Source organism: Podarcis cretensis (genome assembly GCF_951804945.1).
Source record: "Podarcis cretensis genome assembly, chromosome: 14".
Classification (NCBI taxonomy): Eukaryota; Metazoa; Chordata; class Lepidosauria; order Squamata; family Lacertidae; genus Podarcis; species Podarcis cretensis.
Genome location: NC_137183.1, coordinates 45,112,558 through 45,140,552, shown reverse-complemented (window position 1 = coordinate 45,140,552; position 27,995 = coordinate 45,112,558). Strand labels below are relative to the sequence as shown.

At 43.0% G+C, this 27,995-nt stretch overlaps 1 protein-coding gene across 1 annotated transcript; it reads right to left on the bottom strand.

The window, feature by feature from the left end:
* Nucleotides 1–297: 297 nt before the first annotated feature.
* On the bottom strand, nt 298–27,995 carry CCZ1 (CCZ1 homolog, vacuolar protein trafficking and biogenesis associated). Its single transcript, XM_079953888.1, has 15 exons — nt 27,748–27,995; nt 25,059–25,156; nt 24,317–24,410; nt 21,831–21,905; nt 20,997–21,044; nt 19,227–19,310; nt 17,277–17,452; nt 14,895–14,976; nt 14,701–14,762; nt 13,925–14,036; nt 11,870–11,903; nt 10,968–11,085; nt 4,280–4,438; nt 2,631–2,758; nt 298–657 (listed from the first exon to the last, which is right to left on the bottom strand). Exons 1-15 carry the CDS (start codon nt 27,844–27,846, stop codon nt 602–604), a joined length of 1,425 nt encoding a protein of 474 aa, XP_079810014.1. The 5' UTR covers nt 27,847–27,995; the 3' UTR covers nt 298–601.

Here is a 27,995-nt window from a genome sequence, read left to right as displayed (position 1 = left end):
TCTGTGAATCTTCCGATTCGCTGGAGAGGCTCATGGAATCTATCGGGCTGCTGTCATATTCTCCTACGCTGCCCTCGGATTGCTCCCCCTCGCTCTCCATCTCCTCTCCTCCCTGCGCTCCCGCTGAGTCCCTGACAGGTATGAATAGGCTGCCCTTAATTTCCTAATGTGGTCAGATATCCCTGTTTCATGAAGGTGGCTATCATCTCAACTTTACAAACATTTTGTCCCCCACAGAAGATGAATGATATAATTTTTAAACTTTTCTCCAGAGTCAAGAAAGAGGAAGAAAGTCCATTAAAATTGTAACAATGACTAATTTTATTTTTCCAGTAAAATATTCACATAACATTATCTGAGAAATGGAATGACACGTTTAATTCAGACTAATTTTAATTCATTTGCACATAAATACTTTAAAATCTAAAAACCATATGATCAGAATGTAGAGTTTTAGTAGAAATTTGATTCTTACAAAGCAAGTATTGCTCTACTACTGTCATTATTCCAGTCAGTAATATGACTAATAACCTGTCAGAGTAAACCAGAATTCTTTCAGGATATTTTAAAGCCGTCTTCAAAAGAGTGTACCCCCAGCTGATCAATCCAAGAAGAATATATTGTTGAACTGTGTTGCACAAAGTTTCTTTACTTCTTCTGAGGGGAAAAAAGAGGAAATATTATTTTAAGACTTAGAAGTATGGCACCAATTACAAGCTACAAATTGATCCCGTGTGGCTTTCCAGTGACGTGATCTGTAAATGTTTTGTAGTCATTTACGGATCATGTCACTGGAAAACCACACAGGTTTGCATTTTCTCAAAGGTTCAGCTTAAATTTAAAAATCACAATTGACAGAATAAAATCTAAAAGCCTTCTGCATAATCCCTTCCTCTCCATCCACCATTGTAATGCAAGAAGTGTGTTGTGCAGTTCAAAAGTCCACAGGAACAAACCTTGGCTCACCATCATGACTTTTAAGTGATAAACAAACCATGAGTGCTGATTCACAAGCTAGTCTCTGGTTTGTTTCCTCCTTGGCACACTCAAGGGAGCAACCGCATGAGGACTTTTGAGCAGCGTGCTCATTTACATTAAACCAGGGGTCACTAATATTTTCGGAGCCATGGGCACATCTGCAAACTGGAGAAACCACATATACCCACCGCAACCTATTCTACTGGCTACAATCAACTTCGTTGGACTGGTCATGTTGTGCGGATGCCTGATTATTGTCTTCCAAAGAGACTACTCTATTCCAAACTTAAAAATGGAAAGCGTAATGCTGGTGGTCAACAAAAGAGGTTTAAAGACTCTCTCAAGGTAAATCTTAAAAAAATGTAGTATAAACACCGACAACTGGGTAACACTGGCCTGCAAACGCAGCCTTTACCAAAGGTGTCATGGGGTTGGAGACACTTGAACTCAGGAAGCGAGGGAGAAATGTGCTAAGAGGAAGGCACACTTGGCAAATCCACACCGTGATCAACTCCCGCCTAGAAACCAATGTCCCCACTGTGGAAGGATGTGTGGATCCAGAATTGGCCTCCACAGTCACTTATGGGCTCACTGTTAAAACCGTGTTCATGGAAGACAATCTGATTCAGCTACGAGTGATTGCCAAAGAAGAAGAAGAAGATTGGCTTCAATTTACATGCTTCTTTCAAAACTAATTTCAGAGCCATGGGAGGCCCTGTGGGCACTTGTGTGTCTATGCATGACATTAAACTCTGGTTTAGTGATGTGTGAGCCAGGCTCTTGTAACCCAGCTCAAGAACATTGTTGCTGTTTAGTCGTTTAGTCATGTCCAACTCTTTGTGACCCCCTGGGCCAGAGCACGCCAGGCACTCCTGTCTTCCACTGCCTCCCGCAGTTTGGTCAAACTCATGCTGGTAGCTTCGAGAACACTATCCAACTATCTCGTCCTCTGTCGTCCCCTTCTCCTTGTGCCCTCCATCTTTCCCAACATCAGGGTCTTTTCCAGGGAGTCTTCTCTTCTCTTGAGTTGGCCAAAGTATTGGAGCCTCAGCTTCAGGATTTGTCCTTCCAGTGAGCACTCAGGGCCGATTTTCTTCAGAATGGAGAAGTTTGATCTTCTTGCAGTCCATGGGACTCTCAAGAGTCTCCTGCAGCACCATAATTCAAAAGCATCAATTCTTTGGCAATCACCCTTCTTTATGGTCCAGCTCACACTTCCATACATCACTACTGGGAAAACTATAGCTTTAACTATTTTTGTCGGCAAGGTGATATCTCTGCTTTTTAAGATGCTTTCTAGGTTTGTCATTGCTTTTCTCCCAAGAAGCAGGCGTCTTTTAATTTCGTGACTGCTGTCACCATCCCCAGTGATCATGGAGCCCAAGAAAGTAAAATCTCTCACTGCCTTCATTTCTTCCCCTTCTATTTGCCAGGAGGTGATAGTTGAAATAAATGAATACTCTACTCTTGTGTAGCTCTGCTGCAGTTTCCCTCCCCTGTGTCAATTTTAAACTGTAAGCTCCTTGGGACAGAAAGCTGTCCCCTTATGTTTTGTAAAATATAATGAGTTCTATATATAAGTAATGAAAGAGTTTTAATAACACTTAAAAGTGGTAAAACTAAAAAAAAACACACTTAAAAAAAATTCTTACCATTCACTTCAATCAGGTTTGCATTTTTCTGATTCAAAATTACATACAGCTCCCGCTGATCAGATTTCTTGCCAACAATCCAGTAGTCACTCATTGCTTTCACTATGATTTCCTCATCATCATCAACCCTAAAAGGAAGAAGTTGGTATGTGCAAATCTTAGGATGCCTCAAATAAGTAACAAAGGAATAAAACAAAGCAAAAGACATAACATATAAAGCAAATTTTAAACATCAGCAAGTGGATCAAGCTTTGGTTTATTGTTTTAGGTTTTCCTCAAGTCTTATAGATTAAGTAATTCTTATATCTGTGGTAGGATCTGTACCACACTGACACAGAATTCCTGGAGAATTTGCTAATATTAGGATCTAGCAGCTTCAATTACTGGGACTGCAAAAAACATTACACACAGCTTCACCTCCTAACAGAAATTTGCCTGTTCAATTCTGTGGCACCACACAAATTCCATCTAAAATTCTCCAGTTGTGATATGTATGTATGCATGTATTTAGCCAGTGTGGTCTATCTGACAATGTGCTGAGCCTGGATCTGGGAAACCTCTGTTCAAATCTCACCTCACCATAAATCTACTGGTTTGCTTTTAGAAATTCCTTCACTCCCTGTCTCACTTTCCCTATTTGTAGAAAGAGATAATAATATAATGATAGACTTTACAGGTGTTTTTTTCTTCTTCTGAGGATGAACAAGATAAGGAAACATTGCTCACTCAGAATCTTTAGTAGTAGTGAGATTTATAACTATTATCATACATACACTCCTGGTGTATTACTTTGACTACAGCATTACGGCTAAGGAAGAAGAAAAGCTTCCAAGTACAGTGGTACCTCAGGTTAAGTACCGTATTTGTCACTCTTCAGGACGCACTTTTTCCCCTCCAAAAATGAAGGGGAAATGTGTGTGCGTCCTATGGAGCGAATGCAGGCTCCTTGGCTTCAGCGATAGCAACGGGAAGCCTCCAAAGCGCAGAGGGAGCGCTCCCTCCACGCTCCGGAGGCTTCGCGTTGCTTTTGATGAAGCCTGGAGAGCGAGAGGGGTCGGTGCGCACCAACCCCTCTTGCTCTCCAGGCTTCAGGCAGCTATCCGCAAACCTTCGGAGCGCAGCAGGAGTTCCCCCCGCGCTCCGAAGGCTTGCGGATAGCAGCCTGCAGCCCGGGGAGCGCAGCAGGAGTTCCCCCTGCACTCCGAAGGTTTGCGGATAGCAGCCTGCAGCCTGAAGGTCCCGCTCGCTGTCTTGGCTTCTTTACTCTTTGGGGCTGGGGGGGAAAATACATTCCCCCCCCTTTTTCCCCTCCCTAAAAACTAGGTGCGCCCTATAGTCCGGTGTGCCCTATGGAGCGAAAAATACGGTACTTAATTTGTGCCGGAGGTTCGTTCTTAACCTGAAACTGTTCTTAACCTGAAGCATCACTTTAGCTAATGGGGCCTCCTGCTGCTGCCGCACTGCCGGAGCCCGATTTCTGTTGTCATCCTGAAGCAAAGTTCTTAACCCGAGGTAATATTTTTGGGTTAGCGAGTCTGTAACCTGAAGCGTATGTAACCCGAGGTACCACTGTATGCACTGCCAGATCTAACTATGCAAACTGAATGATATTCAGATTTTAACAAAGGCAGGGAAGAATGCTACATCACCTGGTGAAGTCACTGTTGATATCACCAAGAATCTTCATCAAGTCAGGATGAACCGATGTGAGCGAGATATTGGGCGTTCTCCTCAAGTGAATTGTACTTTTCTCTGCTAGGTTCATGTGATTGAAATAGATGAATTTAAATTGAGGTTCCTTCTCTGACCTAGGAAACAAAGAAGGAAATGGTCAAGTAAGCAAGAGGAAGGCTATTTTTGCAAAGAGTTGAACATCTATCTAGAGTGGCTTACTACCATATTGCCATATGCTTTAATTTTTAAGTCAGGATTGAAAAATTGTTCCCGGAAGCCATTAAAATATTAGCAGCTGTCAGACTTCGGAGTGATGTCTACGGTTTGCTAATGCCACTTCAGAATCAGGGAATTCAGAAAGGCTAAGGAGCTGATCCTGAGAACTGCTGAGCCAGAAACAAAAAGAGACAAGAAGTCTGGTGCTGCAGTGCAACACCAGAGAACATGAGGCCTTCACAATTTGTGATACATTTCTAGTGAGGTCCTCAGCTTGGCCCTGACCAAGCTACTGGAGTTGGGAGATCAGCTTGACTGACAGCCCTTCCCCAAACTGGTGTAATCTAAAATATCAGGAGGGCCAGCATGGCCAATGGTTGCGTGTGGCGGATGTTATAGTCCAGCAACACCTGGAGGGCACCAAGTTGAGGAAGGCTACCCCAGATGAAATTGGGGGGAATGTTTTCTTTTGGCTAGAAGACCCTAAAATTCAGGTTGGCCTGCAAGGCGTTCCCTGTCCTAAAACAACATCTAGCTGTCCATCTGCTGACATCACCGGGGGGGGGGGAGGGGGAGAGCTTTGATCCTGCCACTTTGCCACGGCATTCCCTTGGTGAAGCAGACCCCTGCAGCCAGCCAGACTGAACCCTCTACTCATCAGCTGGTGAGCAGTGTTCAATCCACACTGGTGAGGCAAAACTGCTCCCCTGCCCCTGGGTTGACTTTGACAGGTAGGTGGGATTGTTTACCTATCAGCCACCTGACATCATCATGGCCTGCAGAGATGGGGAGATAAAGAGGTAGCCTGCTGGACTAAAAAGGTTCTCCACCCCTGCTATAGTCCAAGAAGCATTTGTTCTTGTTCAGCAGACCGAGGTCAGGAAATGGTTCAATATTCTGGAGAAAGGTTAGGAAAGCCATGGAGAGCCTTGTATCATGTCTAGCCCAGCACTGTCGACTTTGACTTACAACAGCTCTCCGCAATTTCAGGCAGAGGTATTCAACATCACCTGCTGCCTGATTCTATTCACTAGAGATGCCAGGTATTAAATAAGGCCCCTCTGCATGCAAAGCATATCTGCTCCCTCATTGCATTGCAGTCACATCCCAGCTAAGATCTGCTGATGGCTGCTTGCTCCAAATTCAACATTTGCTAAGCAAAACTACATAGAAGTTTGTTTAAAGTTTTAAAAATATAATACAAACAGACTGCACTTTGAACCACAAAATGCACCTGTGATTAAGAGATTTACAGGCTTGGGGAGGGGGGAATGAAAAAAATTATCTGGTGTCCGCCCCCTTGTTTCTGAAAAATTGAAGATTATAAAAAAAAAGCCCTCGCCTTTTCCTGTCCCGTCCCACCCCACCCCCTGGCTTTTACACATTTACTGCAATCTGAGAAACACATGTCAGATCAAGAGCTGGTCAGTTTGATCATTCTAAACTCTACAGATACTAGGGTTGATGCTGGTGTCTACGATTCTGGATAATCAAATGTATTTTGACATTTGCAGCTTGGTGCTTCCCCTTGCAATAAATGTCACATGACACCTCAAACTAAAGTTGGTTAACTTGCTCCGTACGAGATCAACCCAGCTGTATTAGCACTAAGAGACGCTGCAACAGGTTCTCAGGATGTCACCACATCAAAGTTTAAGGCAGGCTTAATCAGATAAGCTTCCATCACTCTCATCTGCCAGCACCATTTAAAAAAAGCGAGCAGTTTGGTCCAGCTACAAGCATAACTGACAGCTTTGATAGATTCAACAGTGGGTTTTTTTAAGATGATGAGCAACATATGTCCCCAGGGACAAATAAGCTGACTAAACACACACACACGTAACTTTAAACTGTGGCTGAATCTCTTAAAAGTCAGTAGACACCATAAATGTTGGGGTTTTGCTACAAGACTGAAAAGCAGCTCAGAAACGGAGCAGGAAAAAGGTTATTGGGCATGTGTGTATGGCTCCGAAGCCTTTATAGGAGCCCCAAGGTTTGACTTTTTTGCTTTTTAAACAGAAGTTTATCTGTCTTTTAATATCCCAGAAGTCATAAGGGCTGGCTGTAGGTTTTCTGATGTGCTGAACACAAAAGGTCATAGCCAGAAAGCACAAGAGGTTCCCTGGGCAATTTTCCTGACCTCCCAGCGCATGAAAATGTGATGTAATCAATAGCAGTAACAAGCAGCTAAGAGACAAAAAAGGCCCCCACCCTAGTGGTTACTGACTTCACTTTGTTTGGTGGGGGCACTCAAAGCAACCCTGTGAAGAAGAGCTTAAGGTCTGGGAAGGTACGTATGAAACCACTATAGTAACTACAGCTTTTTGGTTTCCTAATATTTTAAGCCTCCTGCCAACACCCCCAGTTAATCACTTCCTTTCACACTATTAGTGGCCCCAGCTTTCAGAGAATATGTTTGCGACAAGCCCCTTGAGTCAAAGAAGCTGGGATAGTGGTTTGGTCAGTAGATCTCTTATGCTTTGTTTATATTTTACTTATAAAATTTAAATGGTGTCTCATTACTGTGCATTTATCTGCATTTTTGCTTGTCCCATGCTCTGAACAGTTTCCCTGCCTATTTCCCAGGGAAAACCCACTCTTTAGTGCTAAATTGGAGTGATCGTCAATCCGAAGAAAACCTGAATTGCCATTTGCTCTGACTGAACACTAAAGAGCAGTTTTCCCCCGAGGAAAGCAGCAGGACAAGAGGAAATGTGGATGACCTGAGGCTTCTGAAGAAAAGGGTCTCAGGAAATAGAACTGTTAACTGTTTTTACTATTTAAAAAAGGAGCCTTACCTTGTGACTTCTTGCATAGTCCAATTGACCTAGTACAACTGCTTTCTCATTCTATTGCAAATAACAAGAGCTAACCTTATCCCCCTCCAAAAAGGAACTTTCTTCTTGAGTCACCAGGCAGCAAGTTTAAACGAGTGGCAGGCTAAAAGGATTCAAGGTTTTAGAGCTCTGGAGCTCAGGGCCCCTCCACCCACCCTTTTTACTGAGCATTCATGGTGAGTTGTGCTCATGAGGTTATTGGGACAGTGACATGCGACTGCACTTTCAACACCATTTGTGCCTGAAAAAGTTTCAGGACAGTCATACTGCTTCATCTGCAACAAGTGCCTATCCTGTAGTCTCCTGGCGAAGTCCTGTAACTCTTCAAGCCACAAATGGCAATAAGGCAGTAACAATGGGGAAGCATCACAGAGCAACTTATAAAGTGGAATTGATGGGTAGACAGTCCAGCACAAACCCACCACTAATGCAGTTTTATTTCCTCAGGGTGCTTCCAGGCGGTCACTATTTTTGAGCGGGTTTCGATCACATCCCGGAAAAACCAGGCTGTGCAATTAAAGCTGATTTGAAGCTTTTGCAAAACAAACTCACTTCCCCAAAAGATTGGAATTTTTCTAATAAGGCAAGTGATGGGGAAATGCTTTGATGCAACACTGTCTAACCTCCCCACAAACAAATCAGGATGAATGCTCATTAAATAGTCAACATCTCTAAGCAAACAGATCAGGCTTATTAAAGAGGTTGGCTGAACCTTAACAATACGTTGCGGAAGAAACCTGCAACAACACCAGTGTGGAGGGACCCTTACCAGGAACAGATTTCTGCTGCACATTCATTTTCACCACTGAACAGGTTCCCCTAACCTCAGGAAGCTGCAGAGTCAGCTGTGTGTCTCTCCAAGGAAGCACAGCCATTGGATAGGAGAAGGCTAGCCCTTTTATCACCCTGGTTGTTCAGAAATGGGCTAGGAGGCAAGGTTCTAACCTCTCTCCCGTGCCCCATTCCTCATACACCCCAATATGTGCCATAAAACACCAGTGAAAACTGCATGCTCCTTGCCCCACTGTACTGCTTTGACCATGCAGGGGTGAGTGGGTGGGTGAAGCAACACCATATCCAATTTTTTGAGGCTCCTTTGCTTCCCTGGGGAACATACCTGATAGGACACCTGAGAGGAGACCTGATGGGGCAGTGCAGACCTCTGTGGCCTGGCTCCCTCCCCGTGCATTGCATCCATTTGCCTCCAAACCTGGGATGAGAATGAAACCAACCAAGCAAATCTACCTTTGTCATCCTTGGAGGACAAGGTCTCTTTCTTGACACTAGGGGAAAGTTTGCAAAGAAATGCCTCTTCTATCCAACCTGAAAACAGCCACAAATTGTATAAATGGGCTCCTTATCTCTGTTTCTTTCTGGGGAGGCAGGGGGACCCAATTTATTATAGGGGATGAGAAATAAGGACGACAGGAGAGAGGATGCTGCACTGCCACAAGGTAATAAAGTGGGGGTGGGGAACCTTCGGCCCAAAGGTCTAATTTGGCCCACTAGGTCTTTCTCCCCCAAACAACACCCACATGCCCCACCTTTGATGTCAGGTGTCGTGTCAGGTGTGGGGCAGCATAACTGTCGTCTGAGGGCAGCCATTCCCCCTTTGTACAGTGGTACCTTGGTTCTCAAACTTAATTCGTTCCAGAAGTCCATTCCAAAACCAAGGTGCGCTTTCCGATAGAAAGTAATGCAGAATGGATTAATCCATTCCAGACTTTTAAAAATAACCTCTAAAACAGCAATTTAACATGGATTTTGCTATCTAATGAGACCACTAATCCATAAAATGAAAGCCATAAACAATGTACTGCAGTCACACAATCAATCAATCAATCAATCAATCAATCAATCAGTAGCTGAACTGGGTTCCACACAGTCACAAAAACAAAAACAAAACAAAAAGCCACAAAAACCCAAAATAAATAGCGAAAACAGACAGACCTTAGTGTAACACTCAAAACAGAAGTGTGGCACTCAAATCACTTACTTCCGGGGTTGCAGTGTTTGGGTTCCAAGTTGTTTGAGAACCAAGGTACCACTGTATTGTATTTTTGTTTGCTTATTAAGACTGTAAGCCTGTAGATGGGGAGTGTCTTGCTTTGATTCCGTGTAAGCCGCTCTCGGGGGGCCTTTTTGGAGAGTACAAATTTGGAGAGTACAAATGCTCCAAGTAAACAAAATTAAAATAACTTTGAAGTCATTTTCCAAGCAGTTTGCACTGACGCCTTTCAGCACCAACCAGCTGATGGGTGCTGAGAGACATCACCTTTGAAGTCCATTTCCAAGTGGTTTGTATTGAAATCACTTTCAAACAGACTTCAGAAGGTGAGGCCCTTTCAAGTTGTCAGCTGCCCTCATTTACCTGCCAAGGGTTGTCCTGCAGGGCCCGGGGGGGGGGGGGAGGATCCAGTTCCCATCTCTCTATTATATAGAGCATTTCCTCACCCAGCTGTAGCCACTGGTGAAGGAACTGTCTTATTCGCTCACAAGTGGTAGACCCAGTTACCTGCTGCATAGAATCACTTTGCATGCAGCAGGCAAGAAAATAGTAGCAGACATGCTGCCAGCCGAAAGGCAACAGAAAAAGAGGTAAGCAGGCCCTCCCTGAAGATACTGCCCATGTCTGCAAAACCGGCATCTTACAACTAATCCAGAATGCGGCAGCTAGACTGGTGACTGGGGGCGGCCGCCGAGACCATATAACACTGGTCTTGAAAGACCTACATTGGCTCCCAGTACGTTTCCAAGCACAATTCAAAGTGTTGGTGCTGACCTTTAAAGCCCTAAACGGCCTCGGTCCAGTATACCTGAAGGAGCGTCTCCACCCCCATCGTTCTGCCCGGATGCTGAGGTCCAGCGCCGAGGGCCTTCTGGCGGTTCCCTCATTGCGAGAAGCAAAGCTACAGGGAACCAGGCAGAGGGCCTTCTCGGTAGTGGCGCCCGCCCTGTGGAATGCCCTTCCAGCAGATGTCAAAGCGATAAACAACTACCTGACATTCAGAAGACATCTTAAGGCAGCCCTGTTCAGTGAAGTTTTTAACGTGCGATATTTTACTGTATTTTTGGTTTCTATGGAAGCCGCCCAGAGTGGCTGGGGAGACCCAGCCAGATGGGCGGGGTATAAATAATAAATAATAATAATTAATTATTATTATTATTATTATTATTATTATTATTATTATTATTATAGAATTGTTGTGCTGTATACATTCTTCATTCAGTAGGTAAGAGTGTTTGTCTCTTCAGACAGACAGTGAAGGCTTCTGGGTAAGGACTAATAAATTGGAGGCTCAAAGTTATTTGGGGATAAAATGCAAAGTGGTTGCCACTTGGCCCAATGTAGCTTCTTCCATTCCCAGAAGAACTCAGCTGCTTAGATTGTAAGCCTACAATGTCTTTTTCCACATTGTGACAAGGGCTCTGGGGGCCTTTGTCAACTGAAGATCAGGGGGAGGGAATGTTTCGAAACTTAAAAATAACACAGAATTTTCAATATGTTGCCATGAATATGATTTGCTTCCTATTTTAGGCAGTTCTTAAAATATCTGCGCCCCTGTTAAAAAGCTGATTTTTGTGAAACAGAAATAAAGAGAGTACCAACCCTGACATCCTTTTGTTGATGTTGTATTGTTCGCATATATCTGAAGCCAATACTGTGAGCTGAGGCCCGACAATGCTGTCAAGTTTACGGCAAAAATCCAACGTAGGCTGTGTAGAGGCTGTGAAACAGTTTGGGAAAACAAACCAACCAACCATTGATACTTCCCTTCTGTGTGCCACAACCACATCACATTTAGAAGATCACACCAAATATTTACAGCAGGAATTGGCAATCTGTCCACCTCCAGGTGTTGTTGGGCTACAACTCCCATCCTTCCCAACCTCTGGCCATGCTAACTGGGGCTTGATGGGAGCTGGAGTCTCAATGACATTTGGGAGGGCCAATCATTCCCCAACCCTGATTTACAGGGATAATGGAGCAGATTCAACTGTTTGTTACACTCGAGGCACTGGGATTCTGTACATGCGGAATAAGAACTCATACCTAAGAAGCCCCACCTGACCAAGAGGTGATGCTAGCACTGAAACAGCTGGAAGATCAGATGATCTAACAATTCTGTGCATAAGAATATTTAAGAACCTACAGCATTTTTTAAAATTGCTGTACTCTGCAGAGTTTCTTATAAGCAATCCTCACTGAATTCAGTTGTTCTTACTTCCGAGTAAACATATATTGGATCAGGCTGCCTCTGTGCTTCTACTCCATTATCCATATTTACCCTCTGATGACTCATTAGCAGAGAAATTTTACTCTTTTGACTTGACACAGTTAAAAAAAAAGAAAAATATTTTCATAAGATGCTGGTAAAACTACATACAGCAACATACCATTACAGTTAATGTCCAAATAACCATGGATAATGCTCTAATGTCAGGATTTGTCAAAAACAAGAAGACTTAAAACTTCCATAGCTGTTTCAAAGAGTATTACTTGATACTCACCATCAATCATAAAGCAGACAGCTGCACTCATAGCCTGCAAGGAACAATACGTTTATCATAATCCGTTTTCTGTCTCATGGATACACTTGACTATTGGGAGTTAAGCTCTGCTCAAGAATGTTGCTGTACTTTCCTAAATTCGTAATTCTGGGGAAGCTCCCATGGGACATGGAGATATTTTAGGTGACGCCTTCTGGAAGACCTGCAGCCTTCCTTATGCAGTTGGACTCCCAGTTCCCATTCATACCAGCCAGCATGGCCAAAGATCAGAGATTTTTAAAACTGGAATCCCACAGTATCAGGAGGGCCAGTTTCCCCATCCCTGGTTAAGACCCAAACCTATGAAGGTCTGACAGGGGTGGAAGAAGAGGAGTGTCATCTAGTCTTCTATCTCTGACCTCTGACTGACAATGGGTCTCACACCTACAAGCATCAGCTTTCCCAGGATCTCAGATTCATATGAACTGCAAAATATATACAGTGGTGCCTTGCAAGACGAAAAGAATCCGTTCTGCGAGTCTCTTCGTCTAGCGGTTTTTTCGTCTTGCGAAGCAAGCCCATTAGCGGCTTAGCGGCATTTAGCAGCTTTTAGCAGATAAGCGGCTTAGAAAAGGGGGGGGGGAAGGGGGAAAAGTCGGAAAAACTCCCAAGACATTTTCGTCTTGCGAAGCAAGCCCATAGGGAAATTCGTCTTGCGAAGCACCTCCAAAACGGAAAACCCTTTCGTCTAGCAGGTTTTTCGTCTTGTGAGGCATTCGTCTTGCGGGGCACCACTGTACTGTATTGGTCTGAATATAAGCCGCACCCAAATATAAGCCACATATTTAAAATTCAAGGGGGGAAAGAAAAAAAAGACAAAACCCGAATATAAGCCACTCCCTTAAAATTGGTGGCGACCACGTGGTCTGAGGAAAAAAATTGCAGACCTAAAGGGCCCGCACGGTGCACTGGGAAATGATGGGGGGCTGCCGAAGGCGCCCCGACACTCCCCTGCAGCACCAGCCCTACAAGGTGCAGCTGGGGGGAGGTTTGCATAGGGTGACAGTGGAGGCAGCGGCTCACCCGGGCACCCGCAACCCTCCACCAGGCGGGCACCCCCTGTTCCCTAACAGTGGCAGGGGCTGGCTGGGCAAGAAGTGGCGGCACTGGAAGCCACCCGCCAGCCCCGCTTGCCAGGGCTTCAGCAGGAGTTAAATAGTTAAATGGGGGGGGGGGTGTTTCACTGTATGTCTGCTTCAGCAGCGATATTGGACTTTTTGTAAGGTCGTGAATATAAGCCGCACTTTAACTTTTCATGGTCGGAATTTGGAAAAAAGGTGTGGCTTATATTCGGGTCAATACAGTACTGTAGCACTACACTTTGGTTCCTGCGTGATCTGAAATGAACTCTGAGCTGCATTAGCGCAGGGGTGGCCAACATGGTGCCCTCCACATACTGCAACTACAATTCCTACCAGCCCCAGCCGGCATAACCAATTGTTAAAGCAAAATTTTTGTGCATGGGATAGCTGGTAGTCACTTGTAGCCACGGCTCCTCTTAAAAAAAAATAAAAAATGGGGGGGGGGTGTGTGTGATGGAAGTTGCAGTTCAACAGCACCCAGAGAGCACCACATTGGCTACCCCTGGGTTCAAGTTCTTTGCATCCTCAGAGACCTCTCACAGTTCTTTGCAGCAAGCTGTGGCATATACATTATCTGCTCCTCTCCTGAAATATGAATGGCAGCTGGCTACTCTCATTGCTAATTGTTATGGTTAACTTGGGGCTTTTCTGTGTTTCCCGAAACAGTACTGCAGTGCATGATGACACAGAGTTGCAATCAAATTTTATGCATGCTTAGAAATACTTCTGATTGTAGTGAATTTACTTCAAAGTAAGTTGGCACAGGACTGGGGCTCTCAGATGGACATAACCGGAAACAATTTAGATCATATCGCCCAGGAAATGAGAGAAGCTGAACTCTTTCACGCAGGACAAGATTTCTACATACATACCTAATTACAGAATTGGAGTGTAACTTCATTTTTCAGTGAACAGGGAAAGGTGCAACGGTTACCTTATAAACAATTAAATGAAGCTCTTCGTAAGTATCCTCTGTGTTTACAAATATTTTGGGGAATCTACATTTCGCTTCTGGATCATTCAGGTTCAAAGGTCCAGTAAGAAACCTGAAAGGCAAAGATGGGACTTTATTTATTTTGTTTATGTAAAAAACCCTATATACCACCTGTCATCTCCAGGCAGTGTACAAGCAGGTAAAATGGGCTTGATTCAGACACAATGCCAAATTTTAATATCTTTTGTATTTGTATGGTAAAATTCTAAATTGTAATTTTACAACACAAATACAAAAGATGGTATTAAAATTTGGCATTGTGACTGAATCGAGCCCATGCCCACTTGATACTGCATTGAGCCAGTTATAGATGCTGCATAAGCAGGACAGACTACAGCTCCACTCAGAATGGCTTGATATTGATTTCAAACTATTATGGGTTCAGTCCTTTTTAGAGGTGGAGAGACGTACAACTGAACTAGTCCACCAAGTTTCCCTTTCCCTTAATTTACTGCAGCATCCGATTCATGTTAATAAGTCAGAGGTTGAAAGGAACTAAATTATTACCTCTGGATAACTGACCTTGTAAAAACAAACCGCAAGCCAAGGTAGGGGGAGCTGTGGCTCACCAGAAGCTGTTGGGCTCCAACTCCCATCATCCCCAGTCAGCATGGCCAATGGTCAGGGATTATGGGAGTTGTAGTCCAACAACACCTGGAGGTTTCGATTCTCTGGCCCGGTGGCAAGAAAGTCTACAACAGATGTAAAACTGCTACCTTCCATAGTGCTGTAGGTTTCCGGACATTTCTGTATGTATTGGGGAATCTCTCCCTGCCAACTGAAATAAAAGAGATTGCATGGTTAAGGAAATTTCCTGCCCCCCACTCCTAGGAGGAGAAAAATGGAGCTGTTTTTTAAACAGGAAATAGTAGTAGTTTCCTGTTTAAGTAAGCCAAGCCCCACAACTCACCTCTGGTTCTATATGCCTTGGAAACAGGGATGTGGTGAGATATTTGTATAAAATTCTCATGTCATCTTGTTCCAATCCACTCCTGGAATGTTAAGAAAGACAACATTATAGCACATGATGACAAGGCTGTCCACTGTTTCAAGTAGAGTGGTACCTTGGGTTACATACGCTTCAGGTTACAGACTCCCCTAACCCAGAAATAGTGCTTCAGGTTAAGATCTTTGCTTCAGGATGAGAACAGAAATCGTGCTCTGGCAGCGCGGTGGCAGCAGGAGGCCCCATTAGCTAAAGTGGTGCTTCAGGTTAAGAACAGTTTCAGGTTAAGAACGTACCTCCGGAACGAATTAAGTACTTAACCTGAGGTACCACTATACTGTTAATTGCTTACACATAGAATTGCCACAGCCTGTGTCAAAACAAGCTTACATTTCTTGCCCAGCACTTTCTCCACTGATTAACAGCAGCTCTCCAAGGTCTCAGCCAAAGGATCTTTCCCAGTGCTGTGATCATTTATCGAGAGATGCAGCCTGACTGACTTTCTGAATGGAACTCACGGTGACCTGCCACTGAGCTACAGCCCAGCATCATTAATAAAATCAGGCTACAGTGGTGCCTCGCAAGACAAAAAGAATCCGTTCCGCGATTCAATTCGTCTAGCGGTTTTTTCGTCTTGCGAAGCAAGTCCATTGACGGCTTATCAGATTAGCGCTATTAGCGGCTTTTAGTGGCTTATCGGCTTAGCGGATAAGCGGCTTAGAAAAGGGGGGGGGGAGGGAAAAAAAACCTGCAGGAACTCGCAAGACATTTTCGTCTTGCGAAGCAAGCCCATAGGAAATTCGTTTTGCGAAGCACCTCCAAAACGGAAAACTCTTTCGTCTAGCGAGTTTTCCGTCTTGCGAGGCATTCGTCTTGCGGGGCACCACTGTACACAGAAGACCCACCAGCTGGTAAAGGCAAATCCTCACCATTCATAAGTCTTGTGTCTTATGTACAGTATGAACAAGACAGGTAAGAGGTTAGCTGCCTAATGTAATTTGCAGGAACACCTAACACATCCAAGCTTAGTGTAATGCTTTTGGATCCATGAATATAAACCAGAGAGTGAGCACTGGAATCTGCCAAATTGGGCAGAGTTCTGCAAAGCAGACTCATGCCTTTCTGTTCCAACGAACTTGAAAGTCATGGCTACATTTCCAGTTTCACTAAGCTTCCAAAATAAAGGAATGTCTCCGAATTATAAAGCACTACTTCATTTAATAACTAGCTTTGACACACAAGCACTGATAAAGTCTCAACCTTGGTTTATAAACAGATTATGGGTAGGCATATGACCTAGAAACTTGAAAAACAAACCTAGGCTTTGGTCCTAAGTTTCTGATGTGAGTCCAGGGCTTAGCTGACTCCCAATGGCGGGAGTTCTCATTCCCTATTTCTCACTGTAATGTACAAAGCATGCCCACACAATTTAGTTGCTCTGGTAAGTTTTTGAATGAATTCTATATTTCATTACTGTGGAGCTCCTAATATAAGCTTACTGTAAAAGGGAAGAAGTGAAAAAGGGAGAGGAAGAAAAACAAACCCAGGAAACCCTAATCTGATTTAATTATTTTATGCAGTCATACGTAGATTACTTCTTGTCTAGGCTTGAAGCACACATTAGTTCTTGACTCCTTAATCACTTTTGAATAGGAAACCCTTGAACTGCGACTCTCAAATGAAACTGGATGCTTGGTGCAGCTGTGCCATGTCAATAAACACCCTGAAAAGAAACGCAGCTGAAGGGGAACTGCCAGGTTTAAGTTACAAGGATGCTGCAAACTGTAGACATTTCTTTGTTTCTTTTTAAAATGCAACATTTCATATCCGTGAAGTCATGGTGGCAAAAGAGAGCTGTGGATTGCTGGAAAACATGCCGCCGTTCCAATTTTCGGGTTCCTTTATTTATTTACACACCTTCATATCTTTTACTTCAAAATTAAAGACTCTGAAGAATGATATTTTTAGTGCCTCAAGGGACTAATTATTAACAAGATACTCAGAGATTGAGGATGATATCCCATGTTAGTCGTACTCAGAGAAGACCCATTGAAATCAATGAACTTTTTTTTTTTTAACTTCAGCGCAAGCATGACTAAGGCTGGACAAGTGTTCAGTAGAAGCCACATTTTTCCTTCCTCCTCTACACTACTGATTTCAACGTGGAACAGTTGATGTCAAAGCCTCTTGGACTGCTTTGGACTGATTTTACTACAGAAATCTGCAACATATCTCTAACAAGGAGATAAACAATGAGATACAAAGTATTGGATATACAAAACTAGGTGCCTTTGAGGGGTGTGGATTTGAGGCATTGCCCTGACATCCATTCACTCAGGTACCTACCAGATGAGCTGATCATTGTAGAGAAAGGCAGTATATTTGACTATGCTCAAACTTTCTTCCATCTTATTGATGAATGACTGGATTTTCAAGTAAGTCATTTTATCCAATGGGAAGAAGCTGATCCCACAAAAAACATCCAGCAGGTCACATGACTGTAAATGAAGTGTTTGCAAGTACTGAAGAATAAACATAGAAAAGCTGTATTAATGACTCCCTTTGTTTAAAAACAGTGGCATGAAAGACATGACAAACACAATCTGGCACAAGTCTCAGGCTCATGCCCTCTCTCCTGTTTAGATGCAAGGTGAGGATATTGAAAGCTTCCATTTCTGCTGTGTTCTAGGCAGAAGTTACCCACTTTCACCCAAACCTCATTAATAAGCCAGGATGCAAGCTATGGTTTGTTGTTACATCTAAACCAAATAGCCCAGCGATGGAGTTCCTTTCCAAATGTTGTTGGACTCCAACTAAGCCCACTTAGGAGTTTGTAACAGGAATTACAAAGAAAACCAATATAAACTGTTGTTCAAACAAAACAAAAAAACAAGGAATGGTGGGAGTCCAACATCTGGCGTGCCAGAGGTTCCCCACCTGCAATAGCCAATCCTAACTGCAAGTTCATGACCAACACCAGTGTACTTTTCATATCTGTGTGACAACATCTCACTGACTTATACTACAAACCTTGGAAAAAGTATTTTGGACTCTCAGAAATATGAAGCCCACCTTTTTCTAGGACACCAGTGGGCAAGTTCCTGGGAGGCATGTCTGGGCACTGTATTTCTCTACGGTGAAAACATTAATCAGCAGCTAACAATGCAATACAGTGGTACCTCGGGTTACAGACGCTTCAGGTTACAGACTCCGATAACCCAGAAATATTACCTCAGGTTAAGAACTTTGCTTCAGGATGAGAACAGAAATTGCACGCTGGCGAGACAGTGGCAGCAGAAGGCCCCATTAGCTAAAGTCGTGCTTCAGGTTAAGAATAGTTTCAGGTTAAGAACAGACCTCCAGAACAAATTAAGTTCTTAACCCGAGGTACCACTGTAAAGGCATGGGTCAAGGCAGTGTGGCACTTGATACCACTGTGTTGCTTCTTTGTCACCCGGCTGGAAGCAGACGGCAGGAGAGGCAACTGGCCATTGCAGAATAGAAGCCTCAGAGGACAGATAGCCGGATAAAAGAAGCACTTCTGGAGTACAGGAAACTGGTCACAAAAGGAAGAAGGTGGACAGAGGAGAGCTGGAAATTAAGAGGAACAAAAAGGAATACAGGAAAATTGCCCTTGCCTCAGAGGAGGCAAAGACAAGAGGTGAAGGGAACAGTAAGAGGAGAAACTAGAGTTGTGGAGCCTGCTGGGGAGTCATGTGAAATGAAAGAAAATGCATTCAGGAGTAATAGGAACTACTACAATACAGAAAACTGTAGTATAGCATCCTGTAAGGAAAGGACTGCCCAAGCTCTGAGAGTAGCTTATGAATTAAGGGAGACTGGGGCTCTGCATATTTTATGGAACTTAATAAGGGGGCAAGATCGTAAGAACAGGATCATGCAGGTCTGCTACATCACTCAAATTTAACTGCTACGTTCTAGCAGTTATCATTTGGCTAAAAATAAAGCTGATCCCCACTAGTCTTTAGTCATATTCACATTTTAAGTACTACAAACAAAACACATTTTTAGCATCACTCATGAAAGCAACAGACTTACAGCTCGCACCCAGTTGCAAGTGGGTGAAAAGGTTTCAGAAGTGCAAGCAGGTTTCTTAAAAATTATAAAATTATGTTGGAGGATGCACACAATTTTTTTTAAAAAAAGATTTTACAGCAAGGCATGTCTGCTTTCAGAGCATTCTACACCCAAGACAACACGGATCATCAGGCCACCAGAGCTGAACAAGCTGCCAAATTCTAACACTCTATTGCTGCTTTGATAATAAAAACTTACCCGATGGAAGAATTTCTCTAGTCTGTCTTTTAGTACTCTTACACCTCCATCTTCCATGGCTTTTCGGAAAGTTCCATTAAAAAGCTAAGGATGATTGGGGGGCGGGAGGGAATAATTGAGAGTATTGAGTCATTACAAGCACATACACTAATCAAGATATAATCAAATGACAAAGGAAGTAGAAGTGCTAATCCAGCTCCCTAATTTTAGATGCTTTAGGAGCAATAAATTTGCACTGCACTTATTCACATACAGAAAAATTGTGATTAAGGTGAAGCACCAGATTTCTGCAATATCCTCCCCATTTCCTGCACACACCTTAACCAGCATATTGTGCAAATTATGCAAATAGCAACCACTACCTGTTAAGTTGTGGGTGAACATATCAGACAACACAGCGATTCTTCAAACAGCTCTTATTTATTCACAGGTCAGAACAGAACTGAACTGAAGGGTTCAGTCAGCCTGCTTATATAGAGCTCCAGTACAATGTTACTGTAACAACTTTCTAAAACTATCCAATCACTGAATGTCACTTTTGATCCTTCATTTGCATAACTATCTACAGTATCCCCCTGCTGGCCCAAGGTAAGAACTTCAGTACATAACACTACCTATGTAGGTTTGTGAGAAACGGGTTTACATGACTTGAGCCAAGACAGACATGTATTTGCTCAACTAGCAGGCTGGTTTGCAAGGCAAGCTAAACTTTGAATGAATTTGCAGCTTTGAATGAATTTGCAAACTATGGTTTGCCACAAACCAGGGAGGGAGAATCACAGAAATCACAGGAGTTGAAAGGTCCTTAAATGCTTATCCACACGGTGCCAAACAATGGTCCAAAACAGGATCCAAAGAAGACTCCATCTGGTGCTGCACACCTTTTTAGTTTTGTGCAGAAGCACATGGCAAGCTATTTCTTAAAGAGAAAAGACTTTCCAAAGTGTTTTGGCATGCGAAGATGTCTTCACTTCAAGGAATGAAATCCGACTGGGCACACCCAAATGTTTTTGCACATTGAAATTATCTCTCCATGTCTCAACACTGTCTCATAGGGTTAGCAATATTTTGAAAAGGGGAAAAATGCACATTACACATTATAAAGTCAATGCTGTATCCAGCCAATAATCAGCTAATTGCAACAGTCCTTTGCCAAAACAGAAGTAGGAATTTGATGTTCATAGAAAATGTCAATGTTGCTGCCATTTTGAAGAAACTGAGATACCCCACCCAGCCTGTTACTTTGAGTGGGACCATCTGGCATCTCCCTTCCCAGAACTGTTTCCTGCAAAGACCATAATACCTGAATTTGCTCCCTACCCCTTTCCCCTTCTCTTAACTTCTCTATCAGACTGTAAGCCACTATTTTAAATTACAAGCAACTCCCAATTTACACGGGGGTTACGTTCCAAGGCACCATGCATTTAAGTGAAATTGGGTATATTTGTAACACCACTGAAAAAGCCTGCAAATACCCTTTTTGTGATGTTTTTGGGTCACTTCCGGGTTTGGCATGGTTGAGCATGTATCGGATGTGCCTAAAACAGTTGCTCTCTTTATTAACTTCCATGAGTACAATTGTCAGAAAGGTGGCTTATGAATGTAGTAAATAAAGTGTTCAGCATTGAAGAGATGCTTCTGCAACCCAAACTTTGGAAAAGAATGGCACTCCATGAATCAAAGGGTATGATCGGGTTCTGCTATGGAGGTGCGAAGATGGCTTCTCACACCCCAGCATGAAAACTGACAAAAATCATAGATCGAACTTACCTTGTACATGTTATAACACTGCTGTAACACTGAGCTATACACTTTGTCCTGTAAGATAGCCAGAATCAAAGAGTTACTACAAGAAGAATCCTATGAGGTCATCATTTAAAAGGTTAACTTTGCTTTTCTCTGTCGAGGCATCAAGAAAAACAGTGCTGCAGCACTGATAACATCAGATGCAAGAATTTTTTTTTATTATTATTATTATTATTATTATTATTATTATTATTATTATTATTAATTTATTTATATCCCACCCTTCCCAGCCAAAGCTGGGCTCAGAAAACATATAGCAGTTTGAAGAAATACTGAACAAGGTTCATAGCCATTGCTGAGAGATCCTTATCTGAGGTTAGCTCATATTTTCCCAGCAGCAGGTATGCTGCGTGTGGATCACTGTTCAGGTGAGGTCCACCTGAGTCATATTCTGGGCAGAGGGCACAAATACTCTAACTTTGCCATTGGCATCTGTATACGTCTCTAGAGACAATGTAGTGCACCAGCAGGGGTGAAGTCAAACTGCTGGAGAATCACAGAGCCTGCTGTGACTGCAGAGACCAGTAACTTCTAACTGCTGCTTCCTGCGCTGTTTTTGCTGTGTTAGCAGCAGCAAAGTGACCTCTCCAGGGCACAAGCCTAGGCATTGTGTGCAGAGACAAGAAGACCCCTCTCTCGGCCTTGCTGATGTGGTCCAAAGAAAGCAGAGCAACACATAGGCACCAGCTTGGCTGCAGGATTTGCTGGAAGGCGCCATCCAACCAGAGACCCAAATAGGGCACACTGTGGACAGGTGGGGAAGGAGAAACAAAAAGCACAAGCGATGCTAATAATTACCAGTAACTCTTCTTCTTGATACTCAACAACCGGTTTACCATCTTTGTGTTTTTCTACTATGGGATTCCGTACAACCTTGAAAGTGGAACAAAACAGACGTTATTCATTGATTTAGAGTTGCTGGCTCAAGGTGATCAGCAATACATCAAAAGGAGAATCAAATACAAAAGGGAGACTAAATCTCTAACAGTGAAATCCTATGTATGCATCCTTGGGAGTCCTATTCAATGGCTTATACCTAGGAAAACATATGTTACCCGACACCAACTTATTCTTTTGAAGCCAAACTAATGGAGACCTCTCTGTCTAATTTATTCAAGTCTGTAGTGTATCTATTATATTTTTATTTATTTAATAAAATTTGTATCTCACTGAACTGTAAATAAAACCTCTAAGCAGTTTACATAGAAGATACATTAGAATCGCCAGTCGAAATCAGTGTTAAACGCAGGTTTCTAAAAGCAAAACGAATAAAATCAACCATTAAATTATGCATTGTAAAGTAAAGTTGCAGATTAAAATGCACATCAGCTTTACATGTCTGGGTAGGCTGGTTTAAACAGAAATATTTCAGCAGGTTCCAAAAACAATACAGTGAAGTCACCTGCCTGAGCAGTGAGCAGAGAGTTGCAGAACACAGGAGTTGCCACACTAAAAGACCGTTACAAGTGTGGAACGAACATCATGTGTCACTTGTATATCTGCTCAGTGGCTGAGCAGACATATATGAGGTAATACAATCCTTTAAGTAAACTGGTCCCAAGCTCTTATGGGCTTTGCATACTAACACCTTCAATTTGGGCCAGTAACAAATCAGCAGCCTCTGCAGCTCTCTGAGCAACTTGTGACACAGGTTGTCCATTTGTTTCCAAACTCAGTGTAAACTCAATTTAAAGTGCTGGTGTTAATTTTTAAAGCTCATAGTGCCTGTAATGGCCTAGAGCCAGGTTACCTCAAGGACCACCTTCCTTGAGAACCCAAAGACTGGCCTTATAGTCACCACAGGCACAGGGTGTTTATGGTGGTGGCCTCATACTCTATTAAGAGAAGTCCGTTGGGCTCCCTCTCGTCCCACTTTTAAACAGGCTTTGGATACCTACTAGTTCAAAGCATTTTTAATGCCTGCTGCTTTATTTTTATTTGGTTATTTGGTTATTTTATTTGGTTTTATCTGAATGGTGTGGTACGCTGGTTTGACATCAACTGACAGGAAGTGCCTACAGAGGGTGGTGAATACAGCACAAGATATTATGGGCTGTCCCGGGAATCCGCTGGATGAAATAGCGGAAGACGGTTGCCTCAGGAGTGTGAGGAAAATTCTCAGGGATGATTCACACCCTGGCCGGCACTTTCTGGATCTCCTGCCCTCGGGCAGAAGATATAGAAGCATGATTAGTCATGCCAACAGGGGAAAGAACAGCTTCTATCCATGGGCTGTTAGGCTGCTGAATGAAAAGATAACAACAGGGCAACTGACTTTTGGTGCGTGTGCGTCAGTAAATGAGGGGAATTAAGACTAAGAGAGCTGTGTGGGGGGTGCTCGTGTAATCTCACTGTATACAAGTTGTAGAAGTGACAATAAAGTATTTCAAATTTCAATTTTTTTAATTGCATGGTTTTATTGTTTATTTTGATGTTTTACAATGCAGTCCTAGAGATCAGAAGAACTGAGATCAATAGAACCTACCCCAGGAAAGTGTAGAATATTAAAGCCTTAGTGTTGCAAATTGTAATTGATTTTGTTCTTTTTTCTATTCCAAAGGGCCTTTTGAGTATAACTATTTACAGAAAAGCATAAAATAATTATGCTGTTTCAAGTTCTTCCCTTCCACCACATATTCTCCAAAATACTACAGTATTTGAGGAGCATAATTTCATGCCATCTTTGAGAAGGTGCTAGTGGCATGCAATGCTGAATATCTGAACACTGGAGATGTAGATTTAATCCTTGCTTAGCTATATGGTTCACAGGATAGCCTCTGGCTAATGCTGATGCTGGATTATGGTGCAAGGATACTTTCAGGGCCAGATCAAGGCATTTTGCTGCCTGAGGTAGAGCAGCAAATGGTGTTCCCTGCATCTGCACCCCACTCCCACTTCCCAAGCCAATGAAAGTCAAGTTATTTTGGTACCGGAGATAATTATTCCACAAACAGCTCTCTTCCTCCTTGCCATTAAAAGTACAGTAAAAATACGTTAAATAATGAACAATCTACCAGCCTTTCATGACAACCCAAATTTGCTGCCGCACATTACCCAATGGTAGGGCTGCCCCTGCGGGAGCCATTTACAAATAAGCAATGAGAGGGGAAACACAAGCAAATTATGCTTCCCCTCTCCATTTTTCCATTCATGTCCAAAAGGGGAAGATGTGCTTTCTCCCAATGTAAAGTCAGAAGGCTCCTCTCCCCGCTTTAGAATACTCAAAGCAGCTTTGATAAATCCTAAATAAATGCTTAATAGAACAGTATCATGCATTTAGGTACCATAACCATCCAGAAATTTTCTTCAGGTTCATTGAAGAACTGTCTATTTTTCTGGGTGTGTAGGGATTTTGCCGGTTTTGAAGGACTAAAGGTCCTAAAAGAGGAAAATATTACATGAATGAACACATTGGAGTGTTAACCCTTACCTGTTAACTAGGGATGCAACATATAATTGACAAATTGATTTTAAAATAAAGAATCTAAATATATACTCTAATTACCGTAACTGAACAGAAGACCTGTTGGTGACTCCTAAAACACATAGGTGAATCATCAAAGAACAATAAAGGCATGCTTCTTGTTTTGTCAATATGTAAGGATAATCTGTGTGACAACCAGTGTGGTTTATTGATTAGGGTGTGGACTAGGTCCAGGAAAACCCAGGTTCAAATTCCCACTCAGCCACAAGGCTTACTTAGGTTAGCCTTTCTCTCTCATGTTAATCAACCTTACAAAGTGAGGATAAAAAGCAGGTGGTGGGAACCAATTACGCCACCTTGAGTTCCTCGGAGGAAAGGCATGCTATAAAAGCAAAAAATAAATAAAATAAAACTTACATGATTAATTGACTAAGATTTCTCTAAATTGGCTGACAACCTACAACTAATAAAAGTATAATACCAGATTGCCTAGCAACATGCTTTTTAAAGCTTATTTGTAAATGCACCTAACACATTTTAGGTGCCTTATAAATAATTAAATCATAAATAAATGGGATAGGAAAAAATGTGGAACTTAGTACCTTGTGAACTGAACTATGGCTTCACATAAACCAACACTTCTAATTTTTTCATTCTTTTCAACTTCATTGGGGTAATAAAAAAGAATCTTCTTTTCTTCCTGAAGTTAGAAAAGTAAACAGCAATGATTAATACAAAATAACTACAGTGGTGCCCCACAAGACGAATGCCTCGCAAGACGAGAAACCCGCTAGACGAAAGGGTTTTCCATTTTTCGAGGCGCTTCGCAAGACGAATTTCCCTATGGGCTTGCTTTGCAAGACGAAAACGTCTTGCGAGTCTTTTCCCTCCCCCCCCCTTTTTCTAAGCCGCTAAGCCGCTTTATAGCCGCTTAGCCGCTAATAGCGCTAATCCGCTAAGCGGGATGCTTCGCAAGACGAAAAAAACGCTAGACAAAGAGACTCACGGAACAGATTATTTTCGTCTTGCGAGGCACCACTGTATGTTCAAATAAAGTTATCTAAATTAAGTCCTGACACCTCACATTGTAATTGTAGTACGTATGCCTTTCATAGTAATACACTTTAAGGATTCAGCCAAATCCTTAAAAAACACCTTTCTTCCAAATCCAGTGTGCATCTTACTTTGTTGTTTACTATAGTGCATCTATTAGAAACCGTTTTTAAAACCCTGGGAATTTATAGATGCACATGTATAACATAGGTGAAGATGACAAGGAGCTATTTATTCAGGACAAAATTATCCAACTAGTATAGGTACATCCACAGTTGTCAAAGTGAAAGGAAACTTCCATGTGGAATGCCAATACAATCTCTTTAGATACAAAAGCATCCCATTTTCATGGCTGTCAGAAGGTCATCTGTACGACCACAGCTGTAAGAGTGGCCCTCTGTGTCAGCCCAATGGCCCATGTAGTCCGGCATCCTGTTCTCACAGTGGCCAACCAGATGCCTACAGAAAGCCTGAGAGCAGGACCTTTTGTATGTCTTTTAGATTCAAGGGAGGGTGCCCTTTTTTATTCTACAGTGGACCCTCGAGTTACGTACCGCTCTGGATATGTAACTTTCGGGTTGCAAACACAGCAAACCTGGAAGTGTATACTGTACTTCTGGGTTTCACCGCGTGCATGCGCAAAAGCGCTCTGTGCGCCGCACGCATGTGCAGAAGCGCTCTGCGCACTGCGCGCATGCGCGAAAGCACTCTATCGCACTCCACACATATGCAGAAGCGGTGCCTCCAGTTACAGACTTTTCAGGTTTAATTTGTATCCGGAGGGTCCACTGTATATAGATTGCCTAGAAAATTTAAGAAATAATACTGTTAACTGCAACTACATCTAAGGATAGCTATCGTTCTATGCCATGGGAGGTTCATCTGGTCTCCTTGCTTTTCATTTTCCATTTTCCATTATCTGCTTAAGACAGTTTTGTTTAGCCCCCCGCTCCCCCCCCCACTCATTCATCAATGCTTTTAAAAAAACTGATCTGCCCACTGTACTCTTTTATGACCATATTAAAGTTTTTTTAAAATGTAATTTGAATTTGTCTTATGAATTTATTCCCACTCACCTAAGCACACTCTCTTAGAATGTAGGATATAAAACATCTTAAATAAATAATGCACAACACCACAAAGATCCCAGGTTTAAGTAAATGTTATACCTGGATCTTGTCCTACTGCCATCTCCACCCTACAATACAACCTAAAGTCTTGAAACCTGGTGATGCATTGGTTGCATTAGATAGGCTTGCATTAGAAATTAAACACAGACCATACACTTACAACACATTTAAAGGGCATTCTGGAGACTATAGTTTACCCTCCACAAATCTACAATTCCCTGCATCCTTGACAAACTACAGTTCCCAGAATCCTTTGAAGGGGGAATTCTCGAATTATTTGAATGTGATTAAAAGGTATGTGCATGCATATGAGCATGCAGGCAGAGCAAATACATTTTAACTCATGTTCGGCGCTTAAAGAGAAAAATGTAGGCACTTTAACAACTGTTAAATAGCACCAATCAATTAATTAATTTACTTCCCTCTTGGGCCTAATCAAGGCCACTCTTTATTAAAAGTTTTCAAAAATGGTGTTTTGCACTGTTAAACTCTATGCTACGCCTGCAAGGAGGTTCTTTTTAAATGCGAGGATTCTTTTCCTTTTCTGAAAAATAAGAAAATTTAAAAAACAACACTGTAATATAAAAGATTTTAAAACGCTTTTCTTGTTTACAAACAAAACAAAACATTATGATTCGACCTATTTGCCAAGCAGCATGTCATTTTAGAGTCTTTGGGCTGAGAGACTCCTTCCTCGGATCTGCCCCCCCCCCCGTCTACTCGAGTGTTCACTTGGCAGCTACGTCGTAGCTTCGCTGGTTTCCGACGTGACGTTTACCCGTGCGCTAAATATCGATCCTGGCTTAACTGCATTGAGCATCTGCGAAAACAAAAACCCCTTTGCATTTCCTTCCTGAGGCTGGCTTTGCAACTCGTTGCGTTGCTATCTTTGGAAAAGCCAATAAAAAACCGATTTATTTATATTTTTTTAAAGGGAGAAACGAAGGAGAGTAAATGAGAGCAATAAAACCGACGACCATAAGGACGCTTCGCCTCCCTCTTCGGAGCCTGTCACGCTCCCCCCCCCCCCCCGTTTCGCAGCCTTCGCCCCTCAGACGGAAGGGCCGCTTTCTCTCCCCCCCCCACACCTCCAAAGTCGCCCCCTTACCTCGCCTTCTTTGGGGCCCAGCCTGGGGTTGTAGATGAAGAAGCTGAGCAGGGCCGGCGCCAGCTGCTTCTCTTGCCCGGCTCCCCCGGACGCCGCCATCCTGGGCCTGAGGGGAGAGCCTCGCCTGCTGGGCCCGCCTGACTCCGACGCCGCCGCAGCCGACCATCGGAGGAGGAGGAGGCGGGGGGGCGGGGGAAAGAAGCGGCTCTCAGGCGCCTGCCGCTGCCGGCCAAGGAGCTCCCCTCACG